The following is a 16658-nucleotide window of genomic DNA, read 5'->3' as shown; positions in this document are numbered from 1 at the left end:
TAAAGAGGACCAAATAAGGTAAATACGATAAACTGTAAAATTACTGTAGTGGATACCTCTCACTTTCAAAAGCTACGCACACTTTGAGGAACGTTAAGATTAGGAATCGAGGGAGGAAAAAAGTTTTATTTGAAACCAAGAACCTCAAGTATATCGTTTAATGAAGTAAATTTTGGAACTATGAACTATCACTTCTGACTCGCTCCAGGAAAAACGTATGCGCAATTAGTTTCCCTATATAGGTAAGTCTGTGTTATGAATGAGCCAAAAAATAGTAATTTTCTGAGGTAGAATGTAGTATACAAATAATGGATTGTACCGGGGATAAGGACCTCGGCCGAAAAATCGCAGTTTGAGATTTGACAGAAAACTCGTCCGAGCCCAAAAGGAACAGGTTGAGAGAAGACAAATCTATTATTCGCCGATGGAGATCGTAAAATTACATTTTGATCAGTAAATGGAGATGTTGCATGTGTGAGGAATTTGCGATTTGACTGTTGATTCTTGTGTAAAAGTTCGCGAGAAACACGATGGTGCCACTGGTTTTCTCTGAAATCAACTCTCAAGCTCAAAAAAAGCTCTCAAGTTGAGGCCAAAATGGAGGGGATATCCCACCCTACCCCGAGAGTCCACCTCTACATCAAAACAAACTATCCATGCAAAGATAGGGAGCAAATACATTGACAGGGCTGCCACCTTATTTGGGGACTCTAAAACTGAAATCACGGCAACCCTGCCAATGTGTTAGCTCCCTATCTTTGCATGGAGAGTTTGTCTTGATGAAGAGGTGGACTTTCAGGGTAGCGTGGGACATCCCCTCCATTTTGGCCTCAACTTGAGAGCTTTTTTTGAGCTTGGGAGTTGATTTCAGAGAAAACCAGTGGCACCATCGTGTTTCTCGCGAACTTTTACATAAGAATCAACAGTCAAATCGCAAATCCCTCACACATGCAACATCCCCATTATCGAAATTTCCCCAATTGCAGCTATGGCAGAGAATCGACTCTTAAACTGTTCGTAGTGAACACCCTCTTCATCGATCCTTTTCCTTAGGTTTAAGTGTCGGATCAATCGGCGTATCGCAAAGCACGCCACGCCACCGGATTAAGATTTTCATGGGTCATTAAACTACGAAGATCAAGCATAATGATGTACTTGATCTGCATCATTTCCCTGTTCGTGCGATCGTCTGCGGAAAGAGGCGCCGCGCCTTGCGTCAGAAAGAACTCCGATCGGTGATGCTAATCGATTTCGCGAAAATCGTCGCGACCTTGGAAACCGAACGTATCCGACCGAGCCGGAAACTAGATTACAGCATATTATGCAAGTATGAAAACTCACGGGTGCACCTATGGATGGAAAATTATGGTCATGGAACAATAAAACTCGACATGGAAAGCCCACTCGAAGCTATGTCGCACTTCATTCTACGAAAGGCTTATCGATAAAACTCTATCGGTGCGGCTTTTAGGACTTTCCTGCAAGTTTATTTCTCAAATTGATAGACAAAGCGATACACAAATAAGACATAAGGAGTATGGAGCGATCCTATTGGTTGAAATGGGTGGTTCTTATAGACTAAGGGGGTAAATGATGGACGAACTATCGGGTCTCTCGTGGGTTGGCGTTAGTTAGTCTATTACTTACGTCCTTTGTCCATTGCAACCATCCGATTCCACCAATAGGATCTCTTTATAACCTTTTTGTCTTCTATGTCTATAACTTTGTCCATTTTCAACAATCAGCCCGCTGCGGCTGATTATTGAAATTGATAGACCAAGCGATAGACAAAGAAGACAAAAAAGATATGGAGGCATCCTATTGGTGGAAGCGGGTGGTTGCAATGGACAAAGGACGTAAGTAATAGACTAACTAACGGCAACCCACGAGAGACCCGATTGTTAGTCCATAATTTACCCCCTTAGTCTATATGAACCACCCATTTCAACCAATAGGATCGCCCAATACTCCTTATCGCATCTTCATTGTCTATCGCTTTGTCTGTATATTTGAATAATCGGCCCGCTGTTCCTGTTACAAAATTCAATTGGCCCAAAAACAGCCCTCATCGATACTCCTCCTTTCAACCTCTCCCCGGGTTGCCGCTCAACCTCCGCGACTTCCGAGTCTATCCGAAGGGTCAAGCGCTTACGTAACGACGTAACGTGCGTTCTGCCTAGGTAAAGAAGAACGCCGTATGAACATTCGAGAGGTGCAAAATTTCCTTAGATAAAATGTTGATTTTTGAGGGAAATTATGAACATTTTCCCATGAAATTTTCAGGAACTTTAGATCAAATTACAAACAAAATTATCTGAGAAATTGGCAGAAAAATATTCATAAATCTCCCTGAAAATTAGCGATTTGCCAAGGAAAATTTGGCAACGCCTGAGGGTTCATAAGGCGTTTTTCCTTAGCACGGCAGTGTTGGGGTCTTTGCTCTGTGGTGCGTATAGGGACTCCGAGCTAGCGATGGCGATGATGGGGCGATTTCCGCGGAAGGAGGTCGCGGTTCGCGGGCAAGGTCCGTTCCCACCACCGGAGACGACGGCCGATTAGTAGCTTCCAGCCACTCCCCGACCGACTCTTCCACGACGCCGTCCATCAAGCAGGCGCAAGTTCAAGACGCCGCAAATTGCTCGCTCGCCGACCATCCGACCGACCGGCACCGGTTGTCGATGCCCCATGAAGCCATGACTCAGCACTCGAAGCTGGATGGATTTGTTATGAGCCCACTTCACACACTGAAAATGGTAGCTGAGAATGGAGGTCGCCATTGTTGCGTGGTGCCCTGAAAAGTGGGCCACAACACACAATTTTCAGCAATCGACGAGGTGCCGGCTAATTAGCCATCATTTCACCTCTGGTCATAAAATGGCGGCCTGACATTAAAAGTTACTCGTAATATTGTGAAAAGTTGAAAATTTGTACAAATTGGTACTATTTTTTACTTAAAAAGACACAACTCACAATTTTCAGCAATCGACGAGGTGCGGGCTAATTAGCCATCATTTCACCTCTGGTCATAAAATGGCGGCCTGACTTTTAAAGTTACTCGTCATATTGTAAAAAGTTGAAAATTTGTACAAATTCGTACTATTTTGTGCTTAAAAAGAGCAATAACAGAAAATGGGTTTCGATCGGGTCAAAATTGAACAGCGTCACGGATGAACCATTTTCAGGAATCCATTTTCAGCTTGTGAAGTCAGTTTTATGTTCTGTGCCAATCATAAAACCAAGTCGGAACGATGAGGTGACGCCTAGTAAACTATGTTCCACGATTAAAATTGGAGATCGATAAGACTGGTTGAGTGTCCATCAAAAGTAAGAGGGGTCTCTACTTTTTGCTCAATTAAAGAGCGAAAAAAACGCAAATTGGCCGAATGCTGTCTGATGACCAAAGTATTAAGCAGTCAGTTTGGCAATCATAACCTAATTTAAAAAAGATCGCCTAAAACTGGGGAAAGAGACGATTGGACAAAAGCCACACCAACCTTGTATGCATCAATCATCGGTTGGCCAATTGGTTAGCACATATGTTTCTGTTGAATGGTTCCGTTTCCTGACATGACATTTTTGTCCAATCTTTCCTTTTCCCGGTTCGAGCAGAATGCTCACAAAGGATCGAATAAGCCAACATTCATCAGTTGGACAACACTTTGCCATTGAGAACTACAATTTTTGGCTCATTTGTAAAAACACTTTTATGTATAGGGAAATTAACGCTGCCTGCGTTGTTATTTAACTGATTGTGAGACAAAAATTGTAGTTCCTCATCACAAAATTACGCCCGGTCATCATTAGACAATTTTTTTTTGGAATTTTTGCTCAACAAGCTGCTCATGAACCACCTTTAGGCGGAAAATAACGTTGACCTCCGAATTTGACCTCTGGTTTACTCGATTGTACTGCTTCGATAATTTGTGCGGGGTCTTCAAGTATATTATCTCCGAGATCAGCAGAAATAAAAATTGGCAACTGAGCCTGATAGCTTCCTCTATTTGGGTAACAATTTATATTATTAATTATTATTGTTATAATTTAATTATTTAATTAATTGATTAATTACCTAATGGGACACTAGACAAGGTACGAATTTAACCAATCTGATACATGTTCCTTAGCCAGAATTTTACGTAGAACACGATTCGCGCAACGAAAATTACTGAAACCAACTCCTAACGAAGATAATAACGTTTTTATTTCACATTTGTTACGCGGAATTGAACAGCCCGCTCACAAGAAACTCAAAGCTCTACGTGAGTCAAATCGCGCACTACAACGGTTTCAGCAAGCTTCTCAATCGAGCAATGTTCATTTCCCACCATGCGTTGTTCAAACTACAAGCGATTTTCTAAAACGGAGCCGAAGCGTCAAGATAGACGTTGCCAGATTTTTATATCGCAAAGATTGTCATGATAACGTTTAGCGCGCGATGTGAATCACGTATGGAGCATTGAGTTTTCATGAGCGGATGGTTTGAATTCACGCATCAAGAATCATTAAGTATCTTCGTAAAGAGGTGATTTTGGTAATTTTTGCTGTGCGCATCGTGCTTTACGTGAAATTTTTGATAAGGAACACAAATCAGAATGCTGAAGTTTGTACCTTGTCTAGTGGTCCATTATTCATTATTCGACAGAGCGGCTTCAGAGGGACTGTCGAGAGATGAGCCGAGTATCAGGGATCCCTGATCATAATAGATGCAACAAAATGACAGAATTTTAGTCTCTGGAATTTAGCCTAGTATATTTTTAAGCTCGGTCTGATATTGCGTCATTTTACGCTCGAGGTCCCGGCGCGGTGTGGCGTGCGTATTTGGCCTCAGGGAAGTCGACCCCGTCCAGTGCCTGGACATTGGTTCGGGAAAAAGCTCGATAAAAATACAGGCATGCCAAGAAAAAAAGTAGATGTCAGGCATAATAGCCACAACCGGTTCCAGCCGCCGCGGTGCGGATATTCCACCTTCCGAAATTTTTTGATTCGGGTTTTTTTTTACTTTTGTTCATTGATTGAGAGCTTCCAACGTTGGCTGTAACAGTTAGATAGCTCTTACGGATGACTATTATTTTAAAATGCTTGCCGCTTAGAATTTCCTTTTATTTTTCCCCGAAGTTTTGTTGAATCCTGCTGAAAGTCGGAGTTTTCCTCCCCCTATACCTCCCTCCCCTCTTAGCCCGCCAATTTTCGCCCCCAGGTTTATCGAATTCGGACCCATGAAAGGCCCGGCGTCATTTGGAGAGAAGCGAAGGAGACATATGCTCACTCCTTGAAGTTAAAATTATACCCTTATTTGAGGCAATTATGGTCGATTTGGGTCCAATAAAGGGCTCATAATATGCTTCTCGAAAACAAACTGTAGTTCACGTAAAATTTGGCTGAAATGACTCTCCTGGACAGGGCCAATCCACACGGGTCAGTTATTACTGCGTATAATTTATGAGTTCACTCCCCCACTCGGCCAAACCTCGACCGTGGCATGTGACGTAGCGTAGCATCAGCTTCTCCCATGAGAGGCTCATCAGAATTCAACTTCCCTCCGACAATGTGCAGTAGCGTCGGCGGATCTAAGGGGGAGGGGAGGGGGTAAGGGGCATACCCGACACACGCACCCCCCCCCCCCCCCCGGGTTGCCGAGATAGGGAACAAAGGAAACAGAAAGGAAGGATAATTGGTAATAACTGGTAACACTTTGGTTTGGTAATTGTTAATAACGAAATTAACTAAAACTCCGTATTGGATGCTATGAAATTTCAAAAAATTTCCGAGGGAATCCCGCCCCCCAGATCCCTCTACTGACTCCCTCTTTTGGAAGTGTCTGGATCCGCCTTCAGAGGCGGATCCAGCAATTTAGCAACACCGGATTTCCTCCATTTAAACCTATGCTAAATAGTCGAGTCTTGTCGGAGCACCTGTCCCCTCCAAGGATCGATACATTTCTATAGGTTTAAAAGGAGAAAAGACAGTGTTGCCAATTAGCTGGATCCGCCAATGTCCGCCTTTGGCGCTAGGGTTTAGACATTTGTCCACGAGATCGACCAATTATGAACCGTGTGGATTGGCCATGCTCCTGGAGGAAGAGAACGGGGGCGGACTCACCGAAAGCGATGGCGGCGTCGTACTTGCTGAGGGCGGCCTCCACCTGGTTGGAGCCGAAGAGCTGGTTGCCCTCGTCCCGGAGCCGGGCGGCGGCGATGTCCTCCGCCCAGAACTTCTCGACGAGGCTCCGGATGAGGACGTTGATCTCGAGCCGCTGGGCGATCTTGTGCCCGCAGCGGCGGCACGCCTTGGTCGGCTCCCGCTGGAGGCACTTGCGGCAGAAGGTGTGCCCGCAGGCCAGCGTCACCGGCTGCAGGAGCACGTTGTCGCAGAGGCCGCAGACGAAGGCGCACGGCTCCGGGGCCTCGCGCGCCCGTCCGGGGTCGGCGGCGGCGGCCGCCGCCGCCCGGGCGCTCAGGTGCTCCAGGAACGCCGTCGTCACCCCTCGCAGCTTCTCCGGGGACAGCGGGGCGAAGGCGGCGCACTGCGCGAACACGTCCAGGGACTCCCAAACGCGCCCGCACTTGGCCAGCGCGTCCGCGTAGCCAAGGAACATCTCCAGGGACGGGCGCTCGGCGAGGCACCGCTTGAACATCCGCGCCGCCTGCGCGTAGTCCTTCTTGCCCATCGCCTCTCGCGCGAGGTCCGCCGTCATGGCGGACCGAGCACTCCGCGGATCCACGGTCCCGAACTTGGCACTCCCGCACTGCAGAATCACTCTTATCTATATATAACCCGCTATATATACAAATCAAAATCACTCTTATCTATATATATCCCGCTGTATATACAAATAAAAAATCACTCTTATCTATATATATCTCGCTATATATATAAATCGAAAAATCACTTATCCACAGACAGAGATTCCGTTATGGGGTTTTGATTCCCGCGGCAGGTAACGACGAACTAGACACCAGGCACTTGGGGGAGGGGGAACACAGAATAAATAACACAAGGGGGGGTTGAAATTGAAATAAATTAAAGGATATCACAAGGCGTGGTTCACGCACAACAGGGGTCGCTGCCGAGTTTGAAAGGTTTTCTAGAATTTTTCACAGACCGTCGTCGGACGCGGGTCGGGAATCGGAGGAAGCTCGGTGTGCGATATTCCATGATGGCGCCGCGTCGCGGAGAGGTTAGGATCGCGGCACTGGCTGTGACTCGTGTTGCTCGCTCGGCGGTTCGGTGCTCACTGGGGCTCGGCGGCGGTGGCGCTCACGCGGCCGAGATGGCGTCTCGCCGCGTCGAGGTGGAGGGGCGGCGTCGTCGTCGGGCTCCGTCCGTGCTCCGCGGCAGCTGCAGCGCCTGCAACAGAGGTTAACGGGTCAAGCGTTAGAGATGTCGTGACGTCACGCTTTGTTTTCGGGTCCGAAATACAAGGTGCTCATCAAGGTGGGAAAAAATAAAAATGATACAAGATGTAATAAGCTTGGCTTCTATGACGTTTGGAGTTACGTGGGACCACCTGTAGAATAGAAGAAACACTCACTCTAAGGAAGAAAGAAATGATAACAAATGAGGGGTTCGGAAGACAAGGCGCATAAGAGCAGTTTTTGTTACTTCGAGAAATACACTGGAAAAAAAAAAAAAAAAAAAAAAAAAAAAACACATTGGATCTAGAGTCCAGACTCTTAAAAACATCGACAAGAAAAAATACTCTTGATTCTATCAGATTTAAGCTAAAATCAAGAACCAAGTCTCTTAATTTGAGCGGATTTCCTTTTGATTTAAGCTTAAATCTGATTGAATCAAGAGTCCTTTTTCTTGTCGATGTTTTTGAAGAGTCTGGACTCTAGATTCAATGTGTTTTTTTTCCCAGTGTACTTCGAGAAATACAGGTTTGAAGTTTTGAAATTACATGGATCCTTGTAGCGGAGAGAAAGTTCAAACTGACTTTTTGATGCTTAAAAATTGAAAGTTTGGAGCGAATTTCCGACAGACTATGCATTAAGAGATTAAGACTGGTTTTACTTGGAAAAGTAATATCTCGATGCTGTTAAAAACTGCACTCATGCGCCTTGTCCTACAAGCCCCTTAAATGTTAATTCAAAGAGAAACCTTAGATCAAATGGACTGAGTTAAGCAGAAAGGAACCAACCCACATTTTGGAAAAAATTGAGTTATGAGTGGTTTTGAACTCAACCACTGCTCTACTATCTATCGCCAAAAATTCAAAGTTTTTGTTGGAGCAAATTTTGCAGAAATTGAACTTGAAGTTTATATTTTACATTGAGTCTTATGCAAGAGCCAAACTTTTAACCTCTTTTTCTCGGTTCGATCCCGATGTGGCTTGGTTCCTTTCTGTTTAACTCCGTCCAAATTGCGATGCTGCCGAGCTAAGGAAAAACGCCTTAAGTGCCTTCAGACGATGCCGTATTTCTCTCAATAAAACACGAATTTACTGTAAAAATTTGAATATTTTTTCCAATTTTTCAGGCAATTTTGATCGCAATTTAATCTAAAATACTCGTAACCGAAGATTCAAAAGAAAAACGTACACATTTTTTTCAAAATAAATATTTTTTAGGGGGAATTTTGATAAGTATCGAATGTTCCTACAGCGTTTTTCCTTGGCACGGCAGAATGGAGACGTTCAAAAAATAAGTTATGCTATGGGGGTCACGAAGAGCGTTACGCCATTTTTTTCACGTGTTAAAGGATATGGATGAAAAATCCCCTCTTACCGATCCTTCTCCGTTACTCTAAAAGGCAGATCAATCGATAGATCGCAAAGTTCACCACGCCATTGGTAAGCATGGAGAAAACACGGAAGAGACGGAGGAAAATGTTCGGGAAAAAATCAATTTTAAAGAAAAAGCTCAGCGTCATTAGTAATTTGAGTCTGTCGTTTTTCATAATCGTGATTGAAAATGGTGTGGGCGTAAAAAGATTTTCACTGCGTCATGTATTTTACATGGACGTCATCTTTTATATTTGACCTCGGGACTATCCGGGAAAACGGGAGTAAAGCACGATGAGCGTCAAAGGTGAAAAAGGAGAACGTCTGCTATGCTGACGCACTTGGTGCAGTGACAGAAAAACTCGGGAGGTTAATTTTCCGACGAGGAGATTTTCTAAAAGGGAGAAGGGAAGGAAGCTCTGAAAGCTTCTCTTTTTCAAAGAAAAGTGAGGAGCTTGGAGAACAAGGCTGCCGTGCTAAGGAAGAACGTCGTATGAACATTCAAGAATTGGGAAATTTTCTCTGAAAAATGTTTATTTTTGAGGAAAGTTTTGAACATTTCTCTCTGAAATTTTCAGAATATTTAGGCCATATTCAGAACAAAATTATCTGAGAAATTTGAAGACAAATATTCAAAAATTTTCCATAAAATTTGTGATTTATCACAGGAAGGTTTGCAACACCTGAAGGCTCATACGGCGTTTTTCCTCAGCACGGCAGAAGGCGTATAGGTGCAGTTCGGAAAAAATTGAGATTTTGATGATTTCAAGTAAAACTATAGTCTTAATGCACATTCTGTGCAAAAATTCGCTCCCAAATTCCAATTTTTGAGCATCGGAAAGTCAGTCTGAACTTTCTTTCCGCCGTAAGGATCTATGTAATTTCGAAAATTTTAACACGTTTTTCTCGAAATAGCAAAAACCGCACTTACGCGCCTGGTCCTCCAAGCCCCTCAATTAAGCTCTCCCTTTCCCTTTCACGTAGAGGCAGGAATACTGCCGTGCTAAGGAAGAACGCCGTATGAGCCTCCAGGAGCTGCCAAATTTCCTTTAGTAAAACACGAATTTTCGGTAAAATTTGTAAATATTTTTCTTCCAATTTTTCAGATAATTTTGTTCGCAATTTCACCTTGAGTTCCTGAAAATTTCGAGGGAAAATATCCACAACATTCCTCTAAAATGGGCATTTTAAGGAAGGAAATTTGGCAACTCTCGAAAGTTCATACGGCGCTTTTCCTTAGCACGGCAGAATAGTGGTCTTCATTGCAAAATTAAAATTTACTCCTTTAGATGAGGAAACCAAACCCATACACGACTGAGATTTTCTTTATACCGGGTGAGGATATCTTGTAATAATTTTCCTCATATCGGACAACAATACTCAATGACTTTCCAATTGAGACACATAAAGCAAGCGGGTCTTATCATAATCCCTTTGCCACTCTCCGTCAATATTTCTGCGATCGCCACAATTTGCACGGCGTCTCGACGGACAAATTGGTTACGGCTCACTTATTTGTTCGCATTCGCAAATAAACGCCCCACATTCCAATAATTGGTCCGAGATAATGGCAATAAACCTAAGTTTTAGCTACGGAAACGGCACTTTAAGATGTGGATTGTTTTTCTTGGCAGGGAAAGCTCACTAGCCACTCGCAAGGTGGGATTGTGGGACAAGTGAGGATGTGGGTACTTCACCTTGATTGGAGCTTTCCTGGAACTTGATTGAAGGGCTATTCTCGATCATTTGATTTACGGAATCCTTTAACAAGGAGATCTGATCAACTACATGTAAAAATATTTTTTCTTTCCAGCTAAACTAAACCCATGCACTCTAGACTGAAACCTCTTGGTTTGAAATGTGTATTCTTGTAACATTAACTTTGGTTCGTTTGGTTTTAGTGTACATTCAAAGCATTTAAACTGCAGTACAATATGTAGAGATTTGAAAATTCAAAAATAGCATTTCCCTGGATAAAACACTCTTTTTTCTTCCTTTTTTCTCTCTTTTTCTCTTTTTTTCCCTTTCAGACAGTTTAGGAATATTTTCTCTTGAACTATTCGGACTAAATTGCGCAGAGAATACTGTAGAGATTCAACCAAAATATCCATATGTTCAATTGTTCAAGGTCCAGAAGTTCATGCATCGCTCAGTGGCAAGGCGTGAATGATCGATTATCGATATTTCCCCATTTGAAGCTATGGTAAAGAATAAATCATTAAGGTGTTCGTTGCAAACAACCTGTCAACCTATCCTTCTCCACAGGTTTGAAAGGCAGATCAATCTATACCCATACCGAAAAGCACGCCACTGGCATCGATTTCCTGAGCATGGAAGGAAAGCGCGGAATCAGCGGGCCCGCGGTTCCGAATGCGTGGGCACACGGGGCCCACGACCCCACGTGGTCACCGGACCCTCGAATTTCGACCGGGAAAAATTCCACGGGAATGCGAGAAGAGTGAAGGTCAAGTTTACCATGAAACTGAACGACTTGGTTGTTAAGTCGGGCCGGGATCGAAGTTCCTGCGTCGAATGGTTTCCCGCAACCCGGCATACGCAGCTACGGCGGCCCTTGGAATGGGTTGCGCACCAGCTCTTGAATGGACAGAGTTTCTGGTGGGGGACAGAAATAGGTGTCGTCGCGGCGGCGCGCGGCGATCAGGGGAATCAGGAATCCCATGCATTGATCGCGTCTTTCGCTATCGGCGCGATGCGATATCGACGCGGACGTCCAGCCACTGCACTGCATTGAATCGGTCAGACAGATGAGTGTAGTGGGCCAAATAATAACTTAACGAAATCAAAGCCACTGGTGTCAAATTGCCGTTAAAAAGACCGTCCCTGAATCCTGAAAATACCGCTTAGTATACTGCCAAGGAAAACCGCCGTATGAGCCTTCAGACAATGCCAAATTTCCTTTAAAAAATCACAAATTTCTGGAAAATTTTGTCAATATTGCTCTTCTAATTTATTAGAGGATTTTCTTTGTAATTAGATTAAAAGTGTCTGAAAATCTGAAGGAAGAATATTAATGACTTTGTCAAATCTCTCCCCCTCCCTAGGGTGTCCCTTACATGGGCGGAACGAGGAATTTTCTGTGGGAAGGGACACAGGGGGATATAGAATTTGGGGTAAGGGGGAACTGGGAGGCCTCCCCGGCTTTTTGAAAATTGGAACGTCTCGAGAAAAGTTTTGAGCCATTATCAATGGCAAATTGAATGGAATTAAATATTACAGATGACAGAAATTTTGCTGACTTGTTTTAAACATATCATATCTTACTGTGGGTTTTAGTTCATTCAAAACGTAACACTGTTAGGTTTTATTACATTCCCTATGCCTTTTACCTCAAGACTAATTAGTATCTTGGGCTCTTGATTTTTTTTGGAAGGGGCCGAGCAGAATTGTGTGGAGGGCCGTCCCCCCCCCCCTATTTCCACCCATTTCAGCCTCATTGTCCCTTATCTTTGAAATTTGAGAAAATTTCAGCTCCCCAGGTCTCAAAACGTGCTATGAGATGTAAAAAATAAGGAAAATTTTCTCCAAAAAATTAAAAAAAATTTTTTATCGATCTCTCAAGCGCCCTAAAGGGCGCCTTTGGTTCGTAATCGTAAAATTAAAAAAAAAAAAACCATGATCCCAACTCTCTAGTCCAAAAAGAGGACTGAAGACAGGAATGAGATTGAAACATGAAAGCTCCGGCCACACAGTGTCCTGAACGGTTGTAAGCAACTCTTCAACGATGGTTTTGGATATTTTCCCTCAAGAAGACTAATTTTTTCGTTAAAAAAGCGAAAACAAGAGGTTTAGACACATGTGTCAAGCTGTCTGTATGAGAAAGAAAGATGTAAGCTTCAGGAATAGCCGGCGAAATTGGGTCGACAATGCTAAAATGAGCCGAACCCACAGACAAACTCTTGCCCAATATAATTTCATCAGATTTGTGACTGGGTAGAGAAGGAGTATTCTTTGCTGTTACGAAAGAAGTGTCTACACGAGCACCATGCAGTAGAAGAATTTCTAGAATTAAAGGATCTCCCACGAAAATGGCTCCAAACGGCAGTTCTGGGTAATTAGATATATTGGCTCCATTTTCGATCAGACATTTCAGTGTGCGTCGGTTCCCCATTATGACTGCAAAAAAACTGGGGGTCTGTCCATCCCCATCGAGAGAGTCGACTTTAGCACCGTGCTTCAGTAGGTATTCGATCATGTCCTCATCCGCAAATGCAGCCGCTAAATGAAGTAAAGTGCATTCTGAATCGAGAAATGGCGGTTTCCAAAATTGATCTATGAAGGATGCATTCCTCCTTAGGAAGTATTCTACAATTCTTATGTCACTTTTGTGGACGGCTGCAAAAATCAACTCAGTTTCGTTTTCGTGCCCCAAATTTTTCCAACTTACTGAAATTTCATGCCGACCAACTATTCTAAACAAAATTCTGTATGCATTTTTGTAAGTTAGCAGCGCGAGTAGGAGAGCCCTCCGATTGAATGGTTCTGAGAAACTTGGCTTAGGCGTGAGGATCATATCAGTTAAGGTTCCGTCTGTTTCGAGGACAGCATGGAGTAAAATACTTTTCTTTTCATTATTGATGAAATACACGGTGTTAACGTCGGCTCCAGATCATAATAAAACTGGAAAGTATCTCACAAAGTTTTTCCCTTGATATGAAGAAGAACGCCGAAAATTTAATATTCCTATTCCAATTTTACCTTTTACCCATAGAAAATAAAAGCGGCAAATCTGTAATGGCAATGAAGACTTAAACAAAATAAAAATAATAATTTTAAAATAAAACCCAGAAAATAAAAGAAAACCTAAGATATATAAGTACGCCAATTTAATGACTACATAATTGTGTTAGATATTTTCGATTGCATTCGATGGTTTATTATGTAAAAAAGATCATGGCCGCAATTTCGAACGTTTAAGGTTTAGTGGTCATTTAAAATTTTGAACATTTGAAAAGAGCGGCAAATTCAGACAGCCTAAGCTTCTGATCAAATAAAATCGGCGCTTAAGATTTCTTGCGCGCCCTTCCCCTTCTCTACGATCAGTCTCCATCAGTGGCGTGGCGTGAATGATCGACTATCGACATCTCTCCATTTGAAGCTATGGTAAAGAATCGATTATTAAGGTGTTCGTTGCGAACACCCTGTCTATCGATCCTTTTCCATTGGTTTAAATGGCAGATCAATCGATACATCGCAAAGCACGCCACGCCACTGGTCTCTATCTTTTCTCAGCGACACTCGCCGAAACAGAATCATCCTCAACTCTCAAACACGATTTTGGATCGAGCAGCCGATTTATGCGATAAAATTTACGGTCATAGTTTCCGGGTATCTCTCGGTTTAATCAACAACGCAGGAGCACGCCAAACGCGTGCGGAGGAGATGTAGAATCCGTGAGGAAACGCATTTATCTATTCAAGAACTGGAGTGCAACTATTTCCCCGGTGCCGCCGTTGATAAGTGTGTACCACGGGTTGCGGCATACCGTTCTAGGTAGAACGTCTTAGCTATGTATGGCGGGTTGCGGGAAACCATTCGACGCAGGAACTTCGCTGTACCAGTACAGTGTACCACCACGGTCTGCCCCCCCCCCCCCTCCCCCCCGGTTGCGGTCGGTCACCGACACGGTCGCGGCGCACAGTGGAACGAACTAATAGAAGACGTCGGACAAGAAATTTTTGACTAAAATTTCAAATTTTTATGTTTACAGGGTCTCTACTAAAACAGGCTGATCAAAAATAAGTACTTTTACAGTACTGTTTCATTACCTTATCAAGAAATTCAGTACTTCCCCCAACAGAAAAATTCCGTACTTTTTAATTACCTCCACTTCACGAAATTCGAAACATTTCAAAAATTAGAAATTACGACAAAAATGACATGAAATTTTAAAAAAATTCCGGATCTTTTTACGGAATTTCCGAACTTTTTCAGTACTTCCGGACCGCCCTTGAAAAATCAGTACCATTTCCGGAAATTCCGGACTTGTAGACACCCTGGTATATTTCGTCACAAATTCAATTTTAAAGGGTGTTTCTGAAAGTAAATTCCACAAAAAAACCAATGGAACTACTCTTGAACTTTGCTGTTTCATATTTTCGAAAATATAAGCTTTCGAAGTTTCCAAATTTTGTCCGACCCCTCCTATTGACTCGACCACTGGGTGCGGCATGCCACGATCTCTTCGGCGATCTCTTCCTCGATGGAGGACTTGCGTGATCTCGAATTTTACGATTTAACCGATTAGACCCATGGAAAATTTCCCGGAGCACAGGATATCACCACTGCTCTTGCATATGATGGATGTGTTGCACACAGGAAAAATAGCCGACTAATAGTAAGCAGGGCTCCACATAAGTGAAATTAATTCACCTTATCCCCCTTGACAACTTCAGCGCGAAGAAAAAGATAATCGGTGTTCTTGTGATGCTCGTCGCGTGGATTTCAGACGCAACCTACGATACTTTTCCAGTCGTAGTTACAATGTTACTTCTGTGGTGACAAATGGTTCGGGCTCGATGAACAGCGAAAAGGGAGGGAGGAAGAAGAGGAAGAAACAAGAAGAAGGAAAAGTAAAGAGGAGGAAGAAGAAAAGAGAATGAAGGAGAAAGGAGAAAGAAGAAGAAAACAGAGATAAGGAAACAGAAAAAGGAAGAAAATAGAAGGAAGAAGAAAGCGGAGAGAGGAAGAAGAGATAAAGAAGAAGAAAAGAGAAAGAAGAAAAAACAGAGAGAAAAAGAAAACAGAAATGAGAGAAAAGAGAAAGGAGAGGAAACAGAAATAAGAAAACAGAGAAAGGCAACATAAACGAAGAAAGGAGAAGAATAAATAATGAAAAAGACCCAGAAACGGGAAAGAGGAATAATAGAAATGAAGAGGATAAGATGAAGAGGAGGAAAAGAAGAAGAGAAAGAAGGAGAAAATAGAAGAAGAAGAAGAAGAAGAAGAAGAAGAAGAACAGTATGTAAATAGGACATCCCCACCCCACAGCCTACGCCCAGTTATCCTGACATTTTAATTTTCCCTTTACTCCCGAAGATGAATTTCGGAGGTATCGGATGCAGTATCAAATTAGATCCAGTAGATTTCAAAAATAGTTGATCACGATGGAAAAGGATGGATGATAACCACCTCCTTTTTTGGCGTGGTAGGTCTATCGGTGTCTTGTCGAAGCGTCAAGGAGTTGAATTAATTAGGCATGATCTCATCAGCTGATTCAGTACATTATTTTTTTCTTAACAGTTTCAGTGCGACCCACGCTCTTTTTTATTACGTCCTAGTGCGGCCCGAATAGGGGGCACGGTTTCCTGGAAAAATCAAAAGCTCGGAATAGGAACGGGAATTCCCGAGAACTCTTCCTTACAGACCGCCAAACAGGGTAAAGACAAAATTTTAAAATATGAGTTGTGATACTCGATCTCTAACCCTGTCTATAAAGATTTCCCCTACGCGTACTTGCTCAAATTACACAATACGTTTTTCTAGTCTTGATGAATACATCGTATTTAATAGTGGTACGTTGTATCGTTTGGTTCAGAACAATAGAACATAATCTCAAACAGAAATTTTATGATTTAAGTTGGAAAAGCTGCAAATGAGAAAATTCCTAACAATTTCACTCTTCATATAGACACTAGCGAAATGCCCGTGTCTAGAGGCCGCTAAAATATCTATAACCCCGAAAAAATGGTGGTAGGGGAGCAAGACATGCCATACAAAAAAAAATGATAAAATCGATAGAAAAATGAGTTGTGGGGAGAGGGTGTTGGAGCTAGAAAAATGAGCTGCGGGTGGGGGGGGGGGGGGTAGGTAGAATAAATGCTGGCAAAAAAATTAGAACTAACCTAGCAATGATTTATTAAAAAAAGAAAGAAAAAAAATGAAAAAAATAAAAAAATAAATTGAAATAAAACATCAG

The 16658-nt window shown here is 42.8% G+C and overlaps 1 protein-coding gene across 1 annotated transcript in view; it reads right to left on the bottom strand.

Annotated features, from left to right (window-relative positions):
- Positions 1-16658, bottom strand: part of LOC109044526 (LON peptidase N-terminal domain and RING finger protein 3) — a 207861-nt gene that overhangs the window by 117874 nt on the left and 73329 nt on the right. Inside the window, exon 2 of the mRNA XM_019062301.2 lies at positions 6100-7347. Within this exon, the coding sequence (XP_018917846.2) occupies positions 6100-6694 (595 nt within the window). The 5' untranslated portion in view covers positions 6695-7347. The remainder of the gene's footprint in view (positions 1-6099; positions 7348-16658) is intronic.

The sequence above is a fragment of the Bemisia tabaci genome, chromosome 10, assembly GCF_918797505.1.
Source record: "Bemisia tabaci chromosome 10, PGI_BMITA_v3".
In the NCBI taxonomy this organism is placed as follows: Eukaryota; Metazoa; Arthropoda; class Insecta; order Hemiptera; family Aleyrodidae; genus Bemisia; species Bemisia tabaci.
This window is presented reverse-complemented; position numbering and strand designations above follow the sequence as displayed.